This window comes from Bombus terrestris, chromosome 16 (genome assembly GCF_910591885.1).
Source record: "Bombus terrestris chromosome 16, iyBomTerr1.2, whole genome shotgun sequence".
In the NCBI taxonomy this organism is placed as follows: domain Eukaryota; kingdom Metazoa; phylum Arthropoda; class Insecta; order Hymenoptera; family Apidae; genus Bombus; species Bombus terrestris.
Window position 1 is genome coordinate 4,627,315 of NC_063284.1, and position 17,102 is coordinate 4,644,416.

Here is a 17,102-nt window from a genome sequence, read left to right on the forward strand (position 1 = left end):
TATATTATCCATATATTTTTTAACACATTATTAAATTACCATATATTATTTATATTATCCATCTTCCTTATCCATATATAATTCAATACGTTATTGTATTATTATATATTGACCACATATTTTTTAACACGTTATTATATTACTATATATTGTTTATATTATCTATCTCCCTTATCCCTATATAATTTGATACCTTATTTTATTAGTATATATTATCCATATATTTTTTAGTACGTTATTATATTACTATATGTCATCCATATATTTTTTAACACATTATTATATTACTATATATTATTTATATTATCTACCTCCCTTATTCATATGTAACTTGTTATTATTTTATTACTATATATTATCCATACATTTTTTAGTACGTTATTGTATTGCTATATATCATCCATATATTTTTTAACACGTTATTAAATTACTATATATTAATTATATTATTCTTCTTCTTTATCCATATATAATTTGATACGTTATTGTATTACTATATATCATCCATATATTTTTTAATACGTTATTCTATTACCATATATTATCCATATATTTTTAATATGTTATTATATTACTATATATTATTTATATTATCTATCTCCCTTATCCCTATATAATTTGATACCTTATTTTATTAGTATATATTATCCATATATTTTTTAGTACGTTATTATATTACTATATGTTATCCATATATTTTTTAACACGTTATTAAATTACTATATATTAATTATATTATTCTTCTTCTTTATCCATATATAATTTGATACGTTATTGTATTACTATATATCATCCATATATTTTTTAATACGTTATTCTATTACCATATATTATCCATATATTTTTAATATGTTATTGTATTACTATATACTATTTATATTATCTATCTCCCTTATCCCTATATAATTTGATACCTTATTTTATTAGTATATATTATCCATATATTTTTTAGTACGTTATTATATTACTATATGTCATCCATATATTTTTTAAAACATTATTATATTACTATATATTATTTATATTATCTACCTCCCTTATCCATATATAATTTCATACGTTATTGTATTACTTTATATTATCCATATATTTTTTAACACGTTATGGTATTGCCATATATCATCTATATATTTTTAACACGTTATTGTATTGCCATATATTATTTATAAAAACATTTTTTCATTCATAAATACATTCCAGCGAAATACACAACGCGTATAAGAAATCTACTGAATCTTATGAACTTCGTGTGTGCAAAGCCAAGTACGACGAAGTTACAGGTACGTGCGGCTGTCAGAAAATATTATCAAACCAAATCAATTTCCGGGCTGTGAAGCCAAGGTTATATAAATAATACCAGTCACGCAAAAAATGCAGACAGATCGAACGATGATTATACTTGCCATTGGACTGCGCAGTTTATGCATTAATGCGAATTTTGGAAATGCGAAAATGTGCACACACAAATAATGCAAATAACGCACAATTTAAGCACGATACAAGTAATTATGAAATTAATACAATTGTTACATTTATAAGATACAATTATTATTAATTACGTATACGAATAATTTATGAAAATGTATAAAATAGCGGTACAGTCTCTGTAATATAATTATTATTACGCTACATATATAATATAATAATTTTTATAGTATTTAACATTAATAAGCAAGACAATTTCCTATCTATTTAATTTCTATCCGTTTAATTTTATTAAACTATATTTAGAGAATTCGTGGATTTGGATAAAAATCCAAATCCGTGGCCGTGTTATCAGTTTGAAAATACAGGACTCGGAGATTGATAAAATTTAATTGGAAAACGGGTCAAGAACAGATACACGAAATGATAACGACTTGCAATGGCCTAGTAAAGCTCGATGATCACATTAATTCTCTGGCATTTTAATTGATCTAGTTCGGATGTAGCAACGCGTTAACGTGTAACGTTTCATTTGCAATTTCTTGTTCAATCGACTGCGAAATTTATCTCTTAACATTGTAACTATGGAATGGAATTCCAAGCATTCTTCGTGCTTGATAATTTAAACTTAAAAACTTAATAGCATCTCTAATCGACATTTCTTCGTCCATGCAAGTTCTACAATTTTATAAAATTTACAGAAATTATCTGCCAACTATGATACATGTTGATCCAGCTCATCAACATTTAAGAAAATCTAACAAAGAACATTGTTCAATTACTAGCAGAATTGCACTGATTGTTTAATACGAATCGAAAGAGGACGCTATAAAATTCATAGAATATCGAAAAATGTTTAATATCGAAGATTGGCATTTTTTCATATCTTTCTAACGTCTTGGAAAAATGACGAATAAATTACATAGATGACGGCTTATCTCCTGCGATGATTACATATCTTTTGACGAACAAAGCTGTTTGCATTCATTTCAAAATATCTCAATAGATAAAATGGAAAAATATTCCCATCTGAAGCTGGTTAAATGTTCTTAAAATGGGCCAAACTCCTAAACCAATTGTCAGTAACGTTGTTGCTTAATATTTTTCTCAGCTCCCTATATTATACAATATATGGTATAACACCATATTACCTGTTATATACATGTAATAAATAATAACAATATATATAATAAATAATAATCTCGCCTTGTATCACCGTAATTGTAGAGATTTTCTTGTAAATGAAAAACACGCTATATTTAATTCCACTTAAAATATAAATCACCGCACACGTGTAGTAAATCATCTGATAAATTTTGTTCACAGGAAACATCAAGCGTATACGATGAATAATGAAACAACGAGGATTCAGCAGTATGGACATGTGTCAGTTAAACGAGGAGCCAGAAGATTACATCGAGAATCCTTCCAGCGGCTGCCTCACGGACATCCACGGCGGCAAAAATGAAGTAAGACGTGCGTTTAAGGCAGTTAAAACGTCCCGCTGTTCTGCGTAAAAGGCGAGTGAAAGAAAGATAAAAATGTGCACGCGAGCCGAATGACATCAGCCGTGAATAAAATATTAGGATACGATGGTTGTTGTGCTGCTCCTACAGCTATCTGCCTGCTCGTCGATAACTTTCGACAACGAATTCTCGAAGGAAATTCTGCCTGATCCATACAGCTGGCCATTTTTGTCCCCGGAGGTACTATTATAGCGATATCTTCCGTTTCAATTCGTACCGGCGCTTTATACCAATTTATTTTCTGTACAGGTGACCGAGAAGGTGAAGAGTATTGGATGGACCAGTATATGGGAGAAGGTTCCAGCTATTTTCTCGAGGAAGACCCACCAGAGGCGAGTGATTCATCCTCGATGACGCAAGATGAACGAAACGTGGATTAATCGCACGAAAACGCTAGCAAGGTCCGTCGTAGACAAGCGTCAAATCTGCTGAAAAGAATATTTCGTATCATAAATAATTACAAGGTTTCCTCGATGGCTGATTTCAGTTTAAAACGCAGACCATTGAATATTCTGGTTTAACCCCTGAAAGCTATCATCAAAGGAAATCGTCCGCTTTTTCCTTTCGTTTTTAGAATCAATAAAATCGAGAAGATTTAAGTAATTAATTAGCGTTTTAGTATGATTGGATGTTAGGCAAATAATAGAAAAATTATTGCTCGTGATGGTCTCGTTATGGGATGGTAATATTAGAAGAAAATTTGTATGAAATTTCGCTCATGATAGCCTTTAGGGGTTGAAGTTTGTAAAGGCCAAGCAAAATTAGCTCACTTTTATCTGGAAACCTCAATTTCGCGCACCACAAAGCCTCTGGGCTCACGTACGACAAGTTATCGCTTCCACACACCGGAAATCGGAGACTTTCCTCGGGTATGGATCTGCAGGGGTTGTCGTCAGGCTCGACACAGGCTCCAGAATGCTTCAGGGACAAATCTGCGAAAGAAAAATGAAGTAACGGTGCTTGTCTACTTGGAAGTCTTTTGCGCGTATATCATACGTGTTATGTAAAACGTTTTGAAAATTCATCGCCGGTGTAGTGAGACACGACTATCGTGATTACGCTGGTAAAGTTTGAAACAAACTTGAAAATGTATGTATAGAAGCTACAAAATGTTTGGCACAAGTACATACCTCGCAGAAGTGACAAAAGTTTTAAACAATTAATCGTTCATTGTATCAAGTTATTTGAAAAGTTCATAGCGCTTTTATTAGAAATTTCTGTTAAATAATGAAACGTACGAACAAGCATGTACTACTTTTAATTGGATATGACAAAGCAGTGATTTTCAACCGGTGTGCCACAAAAAGTTCTAAAACAAGCAACACCTGATTTAGACAGGTGCAGTGACCTGTTTTCCTTTAGACTTTCGACTATCAAGTACAAACAACAGACGCCCGACTGTCAATACTTTGCCTTGAAGCGTGTAACGAGATGTAAAAGATTGAAAATCGCTGCCATAGACAATTAAAGAGGAACATTGAATATTTGATAATAGATTCAAGTAGTCTAGCTAAATAAGGTCTTCCCAAGACAGCACTGACATTTATTTTGATTGTTGTGGCATTGTAAGTGATGGATACTTTGATAGGTAACGCCATCGTTTCCGCAAACCTCGTCCTTTGCACTGAAGGTCTTAGTAGAGGATTTGAGATGAGCACACGAGAGCTGCGTGTTCTTCTCGCACTCGTTATCCGATACCAACGTCTTCAAATCTGAAAAATAAATTAGGAAAGGCCTGTGAAGTCTGAGATCATTTATCTTCTCAACTTTAATTTCACAAAACGTTACAAAAAGAGAATACAATATGTACTAGAGCGTGGATCTTTATGCATCTCATACGAGAAATTTAAGGATGTATGAAAATGAACAAACTGCATATAATACGTATACGTTGAGTTAAGTAATAAGTTCATTTAAAATTGTTTGAAAAATATAAAGGTACCTGAAATGTACCTGAATTTTTTGATAAAAAGTATATGTTTATAGAGAAATGACATAAATAAGTTACTCCTTAATTAGATAGGATAGCTGATATGTTCTTTTTAAAGAAACTAAACGAACTTATTACTCGATCTGATAGAAATATATACAATATAAGAATAAAGAGTACCAGCCACGAAAGCTTGGTAACACAACTTACCACGAGCTTTGTAACATAAAAACTTAAAAGGATTATGATAGGTAACGCCATCTGAAGCACACACTGGATTCCATTCGAACCTACTATTGGCAATGTCACAGATCTTTTCGACGCTGTCATAAATATCATAAACCTCCCTAACCGTGCAACTACCGTTATGAAGAATCTTCAGATCTGAAACGATCAAGATCCTAGTAATATCGGATACGATGAAATCTTCTTTATGAAATACGTAATATATGTAGTTATTAGGTTTCGTATAATTATTTCTGTTACTATTTACCAACGTTAATCTGTCGGAGACAGTTCACCTGAGCTACGTTTCCATAGGTCAAACCATTATTCGCGCAGACACCGTTGGAACCGTACGATAAGGTCTTGTAGCTATAACAGCGACCCATAACTTTGCAAGGACCGCTTAAAGCTACTGTTACATCTAAAATAATATTACATTAATTTTAACGTTTTACTGCTTCGGATCAGAGCTGAACGAAGCTGTTACAGTCTTAAAATAATTGGCACATTAATGAATTATGCAATCGAATGGATGTTTTGCTGAATTATATCTGCAGCAACTTTTTATTTTACCGCATTTGAACTCGTTGCACGTTTTCCAAATTTAAATTCATCGACTGACTCAAACGCTGACTAACTGTATATTGAATAGTTAAAGAAAATGCGATAAATTTGTCTCAGAATCCGCTATCATTTATGCGTTCTTCCTGTAATAAATAAATTCGCGTTGACGTTTTTATCAGATTCATGTAAGAATATCAGAAAACTATTCTTTCATAATGACCAATAACGAGGTTTTATTAGATATTTTTATTGTAAATCGTCCTAACATCGACAGCAAGTTAACGTTTTACAATTTCAGTTCTACCGCAAACCTAGTTGAAACCTAACCAGGACAAGCTCAAGCTAAATTCTAATATTGCATTAGGTCCACGGTGGAGCTGGTCAACGAAACTCAGAGGGACAGTAGTCTCTGGAAACGTTGCTCATGTTCGCGGAATTCTACTAACTCGAAGATAAGGGATTTTTAGTTTGCATTGTTAGGAGAGTCGGCGACCAGACGACAAAATGTAACAATACCCGCGGACATTAGCGGGTAACAACGAGCCAGAGTTTGCAAGCTGGAATTCTGGTCTCGCGAACCTCTCTCAGTCCGACTGGTCAACTAAATTTCTCCAGCCAGCCAACTTTTGCTAACTTTAATCCGTATTAACGGCACGGTAAATATACTCAGAATTTGTCTTGCTTACTCTGCGAACGATTGTAATTAACGCATGAAAGTGATTCCAGGTTCGTGTACGTGCGCCCATCCGATCCACAGATCGGCCGATAAAACAGATTTATCTTGCAGTAATCATCCACCGGTAAACAATATCCAGAATGCATAGATATCACTGAAAAGGTATTTTCGTTCGTTAAAGTACGAATATATGAAGGTAAACATTATCCTTATGAGTAAGTTATGAAGTTTTATTAATTTCATTAAATTTATTCTCAAATATCACATGATCCGAGATATATCTCTCGGTAATCAGCAGTTAAATTGAATCTTATAATTAGATTGCGGATTTTTACGCATTTACGTGAAATTTAAAGATACACTAATGTATATACAGTACTCGTTGCATACAAAGATATATGAAATATCCAAAGTGTAGTACGGATTATAATATTCAATAAGACAAATCATTTTCTGTCTAAGACTCATTCTTTTATTATATTTACGAAAGTATAAATTTGTATAAATATCCGCATTCTTATTATAATTGTAGTTTATGATCGAAGATCTCACAGGAAAATATGATAATTTTCTAACTCTTATATCACTTGGTAATTGGTAAAAAGTATTTTAACATGAAATAATTCAAGAGAGAAATAATCTGGTAGATTTGAAGATATAAGTCTTTTGATAAATCCACAGAAATGAGTAATATTAGCTTAGTTAGTATGTGAGCTTAATTTAATTAGTATTAATCCTCATAATAGAATCTATTATCAATATTTATATTATTAATTAGAATACTATTATAATACTATACTATTACTATTAAAGAGAATACTATACTGATATTTAACTATTTTCTCATACTATTTAAGAGAATGATATAAAACATATTGAATTTATAAAATACAGAAAATGTAACTTATATATCATGTTCTCCAGATGTGATCTTCAATTCAAAACAGTAATATAAATACAATTTATTTATAAGTTCAAACTTTTATTCTTTATTAGGATATCTGAGAGGTGCACTAAAAAATTAACATGTTCCTATATTACTATAGTTAAGGAATAATGTTGCCAGGACATATATACTGTATGTAGTACATACAGTATACGTCAAGAAAATTGGAAGAAAAAGAAGGCTAACGAAGTTTGAATAATTTCACCATGCAGCCAGGATATACGGTATTGTTCGTTGAATTAGGCGGCATCCGGCCAAGTATAGTGAGAAACATGGTATTCCATAGAATTAAAAATTCATGTACGCCCCGCGTACGTGCTTCGTGAATGTTTAAGTATGCCGTGACCTAAACTCGCGTAATTGTACGAAGCATGGAAGCTTAGAATTGCAAAGAGGGAAATTTCATTGTTACTCACCGTTCTGAAATGTCTGATAGTTAACGCAGTCCAGGTATAAATCGTTGGCATAAGTAATGCCATCACTACCACAAACAGGACCATCATACAAATCTACGTTATTAAAAATTTCGCAATTTTGGTAAAAAATTCGCTTGTTCGCCAATATAAAAGTCCACCCTCTTCTACAGATCAGTGTGAAACCTGAAAATCAACATCACGTGAAATGTAATAAACTGTAAATAATGAGGTAAATATTCCTGTTTTACCGAAAAAGAATAAGAAGTACTTCATGGTAGGTGTAGGTATAAGTACATATTTTAAAATTATTTTGTGAACCGTATTTTATACGAGATATAATCGCTATATCTTAAGGATGACGTATTAATGCAGATTATTTCTCATTCCTTTCTATAAGGTTTTTTTATTCAGCACGTGCTTTTATTGTCAATATTTTCTCGTTTAATCAGAATGGAATGCAACTGCAATTATCTTATCAACGTGGTTTACACGATTCGCTAGGTACGCTTCATGATGCGTTATTAATCGAGAAAACAATTTGTGACAGCGTGGTTTTGATAGACGAAAAGATGCATAGAAAACTATTACAATGTTTCCTTTTATGCATAGGTACATATTTACAAAATACATATTTAAAATTACAAGTTGTATAATAGATTCAAATAAGCCACCATTTGGTAGGTAATTGCCATTCCTACTATATCGTTGGAAGATCTAACAGGTTACCGACTGTACAATTTTATTAATAAAAAATTTTATGGTAAACGATTTCTGTTTTATCGACAGTTCAGCAACGATACATCATGAAGATGTAAGTTAAGGGTTTGAAACATCATATAATGTCTCACTAAACTCATAATCAAATATTCAAGTCTTTTGATAAATTTAACACGTGTGCGAAAGTTATTACGGAGGTTGTTATAAGATTCGATAGTGCAATTAATTTGAACAATCCATTCGACGCTAAATATATCTGATTAATTACTGTAACTGTGTGCAGAAACCTTTAGATCAACGCCATTTTTAGGAGGTGTAGGTTGTGTGGTGGAGGAAAAGTTAGGCCACGTAGTTACTTCATGGGAGAAGATTTAAATTTCGTATCTGCATTATTAGACTCGAATTTATTCAATACTGTAAATATAAGTTGTACAGTGCAAAATGGTACGTATTTTAGAAACGAAGATAACGTAATTTAATTAATTTTTCATTCGCTCCTGTGTACAGGACGCGCTTAACTATAGTGGCAGTGACGAACAATTGGATCATTAATAACTATTTTCTCTAATAAATGATTATTATAAGATGCTTCCAATACAGATACACTCGATTTAAATATGTTTAATGATAAATTGTCTCACTCTTTTTTTTCTTTATTTGCTTCTTTCATTTTTGACAGCTGGCCGCCCACGTGAACATTTACTATAAGTAATGAAAAATCTACATTAAGAAATATGATATATAATTGCTCTTAATGTAATATGTACGTTGTTTATATAATATCTTAATGTAAATGTCCTTATATCCTGTACAGGTTACATTCATATCATCAACATGAGTTTCATCGACTTTGTTTTCAAACTCTGTTAATTCAGAATTTCTATCCCAACTTTGATCAACAGCAGTACTAAGTAATAATAATATTAGCTATATGCATTTACAAATGTGTATGTTGGTTATTGTCATTATTAGTTATTGCTAATTAATCTTGCTATTGGTCAAAAATAGCATTGATGAATTGTAGTCAACAAAAGTAATATTAATAAAACCAATGTTGGTGATATTAATGTAAATCATAAAATACACATTCCTAAAATTGCTCACTAATTGCTTTTCCCAAGATTTTCTATTATCTTTTATTGCATTCATATGATATGATACATATTCCCTTTTAAATTATAAATATATACTTTATTTTCCCTTAGCCACTGAGGTTAGATATCAAGCGAAAACTGACCGCTCGGTCAGACAGGGTAAAGAGCGTGGACCTTCATCCTACAGAACCATGGATGCTCTGTTCCTTGTATCAGGGAAATGTTAATGTTTGGAATCATGAAACTCAAACGCTGGCTAAAACATTTGAAGTATGTGACTTACCAGTTCGTACAGCCAAATTTGTGCCACGCAAGAATTGGGTTGTTACTGGTTCAGATGATATGCAAGTTAGAGTATTTAATTATAATACTTTGGAACGTGTGCATACTTTCGAGGCACATAGTGACTATGTTAGATGCATTGCAGTACATCCAACACAACCATTTATATTAACAAGTAGTGGTATGTGTATTAACTTGCTTATTAAATTTTAATGATAATTTTGTTTCTGATTAATTCTTTTTTCTTCTTGTTAGATGATATGCTAATCAAATTGTGGAATTGGGAAAAAGGTTGGATAGCACAACAGATGTTTGAAGGACACACACATTATGTAATGCAAGTAGTATTCAATCCAAAAGATAACAATACATTTGCAAGTGCTTCATTAGACAGAACAGTGAAAGTATGGCAGCTTGGATCTTCCACAGCCAATTTCACACTAGATGGTCATGAGAAAGGTGTAAATTGTGTTGATTACTATCATGGTGGAGACAAACCATACTTAATATCAGGAGCAGACGATAACTATGTCAAAATTTGGGACTATCAAAATAAAACTTGTGTACAGACACTAGAAGGACACACACAGAATATTTGTGCTGTTTGTTTTCATCCAGAATTGCCCATCATTCTTACGGGTTCTGAAGATGGAACTGTTCGAATATGGCATGCTGGAACATACAGACTAGAATCTTCTCTTAATTATGGTTTTGAGAGAGTATGGGCAATAGCTAGTTTAAAGGGCTCAAACAATGTTGCTATTGGTTATGATGAGAGTAGTGTTATGGTAAAAGTTGGTAGAGAAGAGCCTGCAGTTTCAATGGATTCATTAGGTGGCAAGATCGTCTGGGCAAAACACAGTGAAATACAGCAAGTGAACTTGAAAGCTTTGGGAGAGGAAACACAAGATGGAGAGAGACTCCCACTGGCTGTCAAAGACATGGGTGCCTGTGAAATTTATCCACAAACTATCCAGCATAATCCAAATGGAAGATTCCTGGTAGTTTGTGGAGATGGAGAGTACATTATTTACACATCTATGGCATTAAGAAATAAAGCCTTTGGTCAAGCATCGGAATTCATCTGGGCAGCTGATTCAAGTCAGTATGCTGTCAGAGAAAGTAATACCACTGTAAAAGTCTTCAAGAACTTCAAAGAAAAGAAGAGCTTTAAGCCTGATTTTGGTGCTGATGGTAAATATAATAATTATTCTTCAAATTGCCATATTTCATTTACTAATATAATTTTATTAATTTATTATATTTATATTATACAGGTATTTTTGGTGGATTTTTGTTGGGCGTTTCTTCTGGATCTGGTCTATCATTTTTCGACTGGGACACGCTTAAGTTAATTCGTCGTATAGACATTCAACCTACACATGTCTATTGGGCTGAAAATGCCTCTCTGGTAGCATTAGCTACATCTGATCAATACTTTATTTTAAAATACCATGCTGATGCAGTTGCAAATGTTTCAGAAAATTTAGAAGACATTGAAGATGCTTTTGAGGTTTGTCATTTTACCTGCCATTAATACCTGCAATGAAGAAAGTAATATTCTAAAACCTTTTAATATCATTTATAGATGGTAGCAGAAATGAGTGAAACTGTGAAAACTGGTCTATGGGTCGGTGACTGTTTCATTTACACAAATAGTGTAAATCGGATAAACTATTTCGTCGGTGGAGAAGTTGTGACTGTATCACACTTAGATAGACCAATGTATCTTCTTGGATATGTTCCGAGGGACAACAGATTGTATCTGTGCGACAAGGAACTGTCAGTTGTCTCGTATTCGTTATTATTATCTGTATTAGAATACCAGACTGCTGTTATGCGAAAAGATTTCGAGACAGCAGACAGAGTTCTTCCCACGGTTCCCAAGGAACATCGTACGCGAGTGGCTCATTTCTTGGAAAAACAAGTTCGTATTATTAAGACAATCTCTTGCTTAACACTCTGTTTATTTGAAGAATTAACATTTAAAATACTGTAGGGTTTCAAAGAACAAGCATTGGCTGTGTCCACGGATCCAGAACATAGGTTTGAATTGGCTCTGGTATTGGGAGACCTCGTAACGGCGCACTCGCTTGCAAAGGAAGCGAATAGCCAACAAAAATGGCGGCAATTGGCGTCTCTCGCCACTCAGAAAGGAAAATTGTGCTTAGCACAAGAATGTTTGCATCAGGCGCAAGATTTCGGTGGGCTCCTACTGCTTGCCACAAGTACAGGAAATGCGAATATGATTCAAAAATTAGGCTCGGACGCTGATGATATGGGCAAGAATAACATTTCTTTCTTGTCATATTTTATCCTTGGAGACATCGACAAGTGCCAGGAAATCCTTATAAAAACGGACAGAACTCCAGAGGCTGCGTTCTTTGCACGAACGTATGCTCCTAGTAAAGTTTCATCGATTGTAAAATTATGGAAGGAGAAACTCTCGTCTGTAAGCAAGAAAGCTGGACAGAGCTTGGCTGATCCTGAACAGTACGAAAACCTGTTCCCTGGATACAGAGAAGCGTTAAAGGTCGAACAGTTCCTTAGAGAGGAGAGTAAGAAGAAGATACCGGCATGTGCATTCCCGATTGTGAAAGTAAGAATGAGTTTACCTTCTTCTTACAAGTTCTGAATATTTCAGTAATTTGTGATATTATAAAACATAGAATGAATTTTAATGCGATTTCATATGTCTATTATAGCCGAATGTCGAACGAAATCCATTCGAAGAGATGCTAGCGGCTAAGCAGGCGAATCTATTTACCTACGAACCGGCTACAAGTACAATTGACGAATCAGAAGAACCAACCACCGAAATTCTAACGAATAGGCTACAGGATCTCGATATTGGTAAGGTAATCCCATCGTCTACAGGAATATCGAATCTTCCTGAGAAGATTACGAAGACTACTAGCAGCTCTAGACCATTAACCGTGGACGAGGACGATCTGGATCTCGACCTTGAAATTGATGATACTATAGATACTACTGTAAGTCCATTGTGTTACTACCAATATGTGTTTCTTCTATTAGTTTTCCTTTTTTCATGCAACATTTTTTACCTTGTGCATGCTGTCCGTATATAAGTGCTTCTACATACACAAAGTAAGTGTACGCGCATAAAAGTACATTTATTTTTTTATTTATTTTGTACAGACTTAATTATGTTGTGAAATAGAGTAATTTTAATTGGGATATCAAAATCATGAGGGGGCCTGGTAGGGGTGAATCGAGGTCAAACGGAAGAACAACATGGGTGGGGAACAAAAGAGGGTAACTAGACGATGCTTTAATACCCTTAAATACAGACGCGTAATTCTAGAAGGGTATTACATTACTAAAACAGTCTGAAACCAAGCGTGGTACGCATACACGCATCTAGAACGAGTGTATGCGTGGCAATATATCGATCTTGACCGATGTATGTGAACACGTTCCACCTATCAAGCAGAACGAACACCACGTTAAATAAAGCAAAGAAAGGCGAAACACACACGCGGAAATAAAAGAAAGAAAGAAACCGTAGGCAGGTAACGCGAAAGTGGAGAATTTCGAGCCTTTTGTTTTAAGATAAAAATCGATAGCAGTATTTTCAGCCATATTTTCTTTCCTCGTCTAATTTCTTTCTAAACACCGATTATTAGGATTCTTGAGTCATCAACGAGTGAAGAGGGAACTACGAAGCCATAAAGTTTGTTGATTTTGCGCCAGTCACGGTTCATTCTCTTTACAGCCTTATTGCCATAACATTCGTGTACAGAATCCCTCTTTGTGTACCCTTTCCCTCGTTTATATTGTTTTATCACGCTTTCTTTATTTAGACAGCAAATATTTCTCTCGCTTAATTATCATATTTTCATATTATACAATATTTATTAAAGTATCTGTTAATCTAATAAAGATTAAATTTTTTAAGAGAAGTAAAGGAAATACAAAGTTCCTAAAATAGTAGATTACCTTATACATTGAAGCTTTCTTAGATTACTTTTTTCTGCTATCCAAACGTTCTGTGAATAAAAGTAGATGATAAATGGTAACGCTGAAAAATATATCTTTTGTTTCAGGGTGTGAATCTCGACGACGATCTCCTCGAGGAAGACTAGCCCGTCGATTGGAATACCTTTCTCCTGTTAATCATTCCTTGCGAGCCGACCAGAATTGTTTAGAGAAAATCAAGTATTAAAGAGAGAAGAAACCGTCGAAGAATGTTTTTGTGCGCGAGTGTTTCTATCATGCACAATATTCAGCATGTGCACGCAGACTTTATCCATGTACTGAGAATTATATATATTGTAATATAACAAAACATTCACATAAGTTTCCATCAATTTCTTTCCACAGCCATCGTTGCCCATTCCCGAGAGGTACCATTTTTATCGATGCTTGGGAACTTAGGAAATATACAAATACACGTTGTTCGTATAACAGAGTAATTCAATAAAATGAAATCTTTATTTCATTTTGCAGATAGACATCCTTAAGTCTCCTTAACAACGTGAAGAGTAAAAGACTACAACGAAAGTATTTCTAATCCTAAAAACTAACATACGATAAATTTTCAATTTATTCGCAGTACAAATAACATCCCAATGAGAGAATAATGACCTGTCAATCTCCGTATCTCCTTTCAATGACGTCACCATCATCCATAACTTTTTCCATGCTGAGCAAGCTCTCCACTAAAGGATCCTAAAAATAATCCAAACACTTTATAAGCGAGGAACACGTTAACTCTCTTTGAAACTCGAATAGTCGTCGATTTTCATGCACGCGTACGTGTCGTCAGCCACTGTAGAAAGAGAAAGAGATACATTTTGCGTGACTGGTACGTGCCCCGACGTTCTCCAGCACAACGTGTGCTCGAAGAAGGCCCGAACTATCGTATTCCATCTCTACTTTCATTGTATGGCGCTTGAACCTTACTCATTTATTTGCAGATCCTAAAGAAGATATAAAAGAGAAGAGAAGTAGACGGAACAGCAAAGTTTATGCAGTGTTTAAGATTTGAAAGAGTCGTTAAAATGAAGTTGAAGCAATCTTGAAAACGGAAGTAGGTCGAAGGAGACTAAAACATTGGAACTACTGTAACCTCTTTTCATTAGAAAGTTTATATTTATCTGCGTGTCTTGTTGCATTTTTGTTATTTTTATAGTCGAAAGTAGATTGAGGAACCGCGTGTCTGGATAACAAGAGATGGCCACGAGGACGGATTAATCGCGTGTAAATTTACGCGACACCCGGGGAACCCGGTACAACAAGCTGAAAAACGATGCAGTAGTAGGTGGAGACAGAGAAAGACGAGGGAACGGGGCGGGAAGGTAGCCGCGCGCGTCGTCTCGAAAATAGAAACGGCTTCGTTGACACTCTGCTACAAATTGTCCGCGTCGTTATGCTCTTTGTAAGAGCCAGGCGCTCCTTCCTCCCTGGATGCTCGCCGCTGGAATATTTTGCGATTTTTGCGTTCCGACCTCTACCTTTTGACTAATCGGTCATTGGATATTAGAAACGTGTATAAATAACTTCTTTAAAAAATTACATAAGTTCACAGATTAACACCGCAACTATTATTATTATTGCAATATATTTTCATTGGAAATTAGGATAGATTAAGGAGTTGTTAATTGGAAGTTAACTTTTATGTTAAATAAGATCAGCGATAATGTAAAGATAATTGTATGTGAAGGCCACACGAGAACACATTTTTGTTCATTGTCTGATTATGTCATTTGGCGGTGAAAAAGTATTTTAACATGAAATAGTTGAAAAAGAAGAGTAATGTGATAGATTCGAAAATATGTCTTTTGGAAATGCGTGATAAATCCACAATATATCAGTTTAGGGTTTTCTATATTATCTTAACTTGATTATTATTAGTCTGCATAACTGATAAATGTGAAATTAGTTCAAAACATATTGAATTTTAAAATCGCCCTTCTATAAAAATCCGAAAACGTGACTTATCATGTTTTTCACCTGTAGCCTTCATATTTATTTGCTTCAAGTTGCAAATAATATCAGTTGGACTAGGCCAAGTGGTCGTGTATCTAGAATATAATTAACTGATTTTAGGTGACGCCTCGAGGAGTAAATGGACCGCGTAACTTCGGCCCTCTTCTCCAACCAGTGTCGCTGAGAATTTATTGCCGTCCGTTCCGCGCGAGGATTACCAGAACTCGGTCGAACGATATCTGACACACTCTCCCTCGTTTCGTCCAGTTAAATCCACTCTAACGACCGCGTAAACGAGCCGGGTAATTCTTAAGGCGGAGCCAAATATAGATGAACAAAAATCATTCCAATAAAATTCGACGTTCTCCTTCTTTGCTTATTCCATCATAGAATACAGGCTTGAACTTGAAAGAAGAAAAAGGGTGCGATCAAAATCCAATATCTTCCGGGATTCCTGCTCATTCTCCTTCCCATACAAATATAAATTCCTGATTCTGGTGAGTTAATCAATTAAAAACGAATTTGAAATTAAATAGATCCATCAATATACATATCTATTCACCTACTGACTTCCTGTTCCTCTAGTGTTCCATTATTCCTGATCTCAATCCAACAACATTGTAATTCAGGTGAGTTAACAAATTAAAAAATTAAATAAATTAATTCATCTGTTAACTTGCTGTTCCTCCAGTGTTTTACTGTTCTTGAATTCAAACAACATCGTGTCTACTATTTGTATTTGGGAGATTACATTTATTATTACTATAAAACGATGAAACTAATAATGATGTGCTAGTCAATGACACGTAGGATCGAACAATTTAACTGGCAGCAAGAGGCGACAAGCGTTCCCTTCGTCGCACGTGCGTGGAAGAGGCCGTGAAGCTGCTAATAGTCGCCTAAATGGTCGACACGCTTGCTCTGGCTGTCGCTATATGTCACCTCCGCCCTCTATTTACACGCCACGGACGATGCACGTGCGTGTGAATCTCGACGCGACGGAAACGAAGGAATTCCCGGCTGTCTTCGGCTGCCTGCCGCGTTACCCCCCATTCGAACGCCTTAAAAAATGCAACCGGATGAATTTTCCACATAAAATTTAATCCACTCGGCTTTAACTAATTTCCTAAGCCAGTCTAAGCCGTGACTAATAATTATTCTACTGCACACCGAATCTATAACTTTGTTCTTATAACATATGATATCTTTCGATGAGTAGAATTGAAAAATTAAGGCACATGGATCGTTATTCGAAAAAATCATGCATATTGCACAATTTATTTGGACGCCATATTAATTTTGGACGGTCATCATTATGGCTACAATCTTTCTCAGATTCAACACCAATT

The 17,102-nt window shown here is 34.4% G+C and overlaps 2 protein-coding genes and 1 long non-coding RNA gene across 8 annotated transcripts in view; 2 read left to right on the plus strand and 1 right to left on the minus strand.

Annotated features, from left to right (window-relative positions):
- LOC110120207 overlaps positions 1 to 4,240 on the plus strand; it is a 76,344-nt gene extending 72,104 nt beyond the window's left edge. For both annotated transcript variants that reach the window (XR_002308855.2, XR_007226834.1), the window contains exons 3-4: positions 2,752 to 3,131; positions 3,201 to 4,240. This is a non-coding gene — a long non-coding RNA (uncharacterized LOC110120207). The remainder of the gene's footprint in view (positions 1 to 2,751; positions 3,132 to 3,200) is intronic.
- On the minus strand, positions 1,107 to 8,043 carry LOC105666934 (serine protease inhibitor dipetalogastin). 3 transcript variants are annotated; one of them, XM_012319566.3, is made up of 8 exons: positions 7,957 to 8,043; positions 7,709 to 7,891; positions 6,357 to 6,500; positions 5,375 to 5,527; positions 5,092 to 5,265; positions 4,493 to 4,663; positions 3,722 to 3,883; positions 1,107 to 3,376 (listed from the first exon to the last, which is right to left on the minus strand). In XM_012319566.3, exons 1-8 carry the CDS (start codon positions 7,979 to 7,981, stop codon positions 3,345 to 3,347), a joined length of 1,044 nt encoding a protein of 347 aa, XP_012174956.2. In that variant the 5' UTR covers positions 7,982 to 8,043; the 3' UTR covers positions 1,107 to 3,344. The 3 variants fall into 3 exon arrangements, with proteins under 3 accessions (XP_012174956.2, XP_012174955.2, XP_020723781.2); XM_012319565.3 differs by having other exon boundaries at positions 1,107 to 3,379; XM_020868122.2 differs by lacking the exon at positions 1,107 to 3,376 and having other exon boundaries at positions 3,624 to 3,883.
- A 458-nt stretch (positions 8,044 to 8,501) lies between these two features.
- Positions 8,502 to 14,121, plus strand: LOC100646328 (coatomer subunit beta'). 3 transcript variants are annotated; one of them, XM_048413353.1, is made up of 10 exons: positions 8,502 to 8,622; positions 8,709 to 8,869; positions 9,631 to 9,982; positions 10,057 to 10,995; positions 11,079 to 11,314; positions 11,390 to 11,728; positions 11,801 to 12,400; positions 12,507 to 12,794; positions 12,892 to 12,909; positions 13,869 to 14,121. In XM_048413353.1, the coding sequence occupies exons 2-10, from the start codon at positions 8,867 to 8,869 to the stop codon at positions 13,905 to 13,907; spliced, it is 2,814 nt and encodes a 937-aa protein (XP_048269310.1). In that variant the 5' UTR covers positions 8,502 to 8,622; positions 8,709 to 8,866; the 3' UTR covers positions 13,908 to 14,121. The 3 variants fall into 3 exon arrangements, with proteins under 3 accessions (XP_048269310.1, XP_048269309.1, XP_048269311.1); XM_048413352.1 differs by having other exon boundaries at positions 8,504 to 8,869; XM_048413354.1 differs by lacking the exon at positions 12,892 to 12,909 and having other exon boundaries at positions 8,505 to 8,869.
- Positions 14,122 to 17,102: the final 2,981 nt, after the last annotated feature.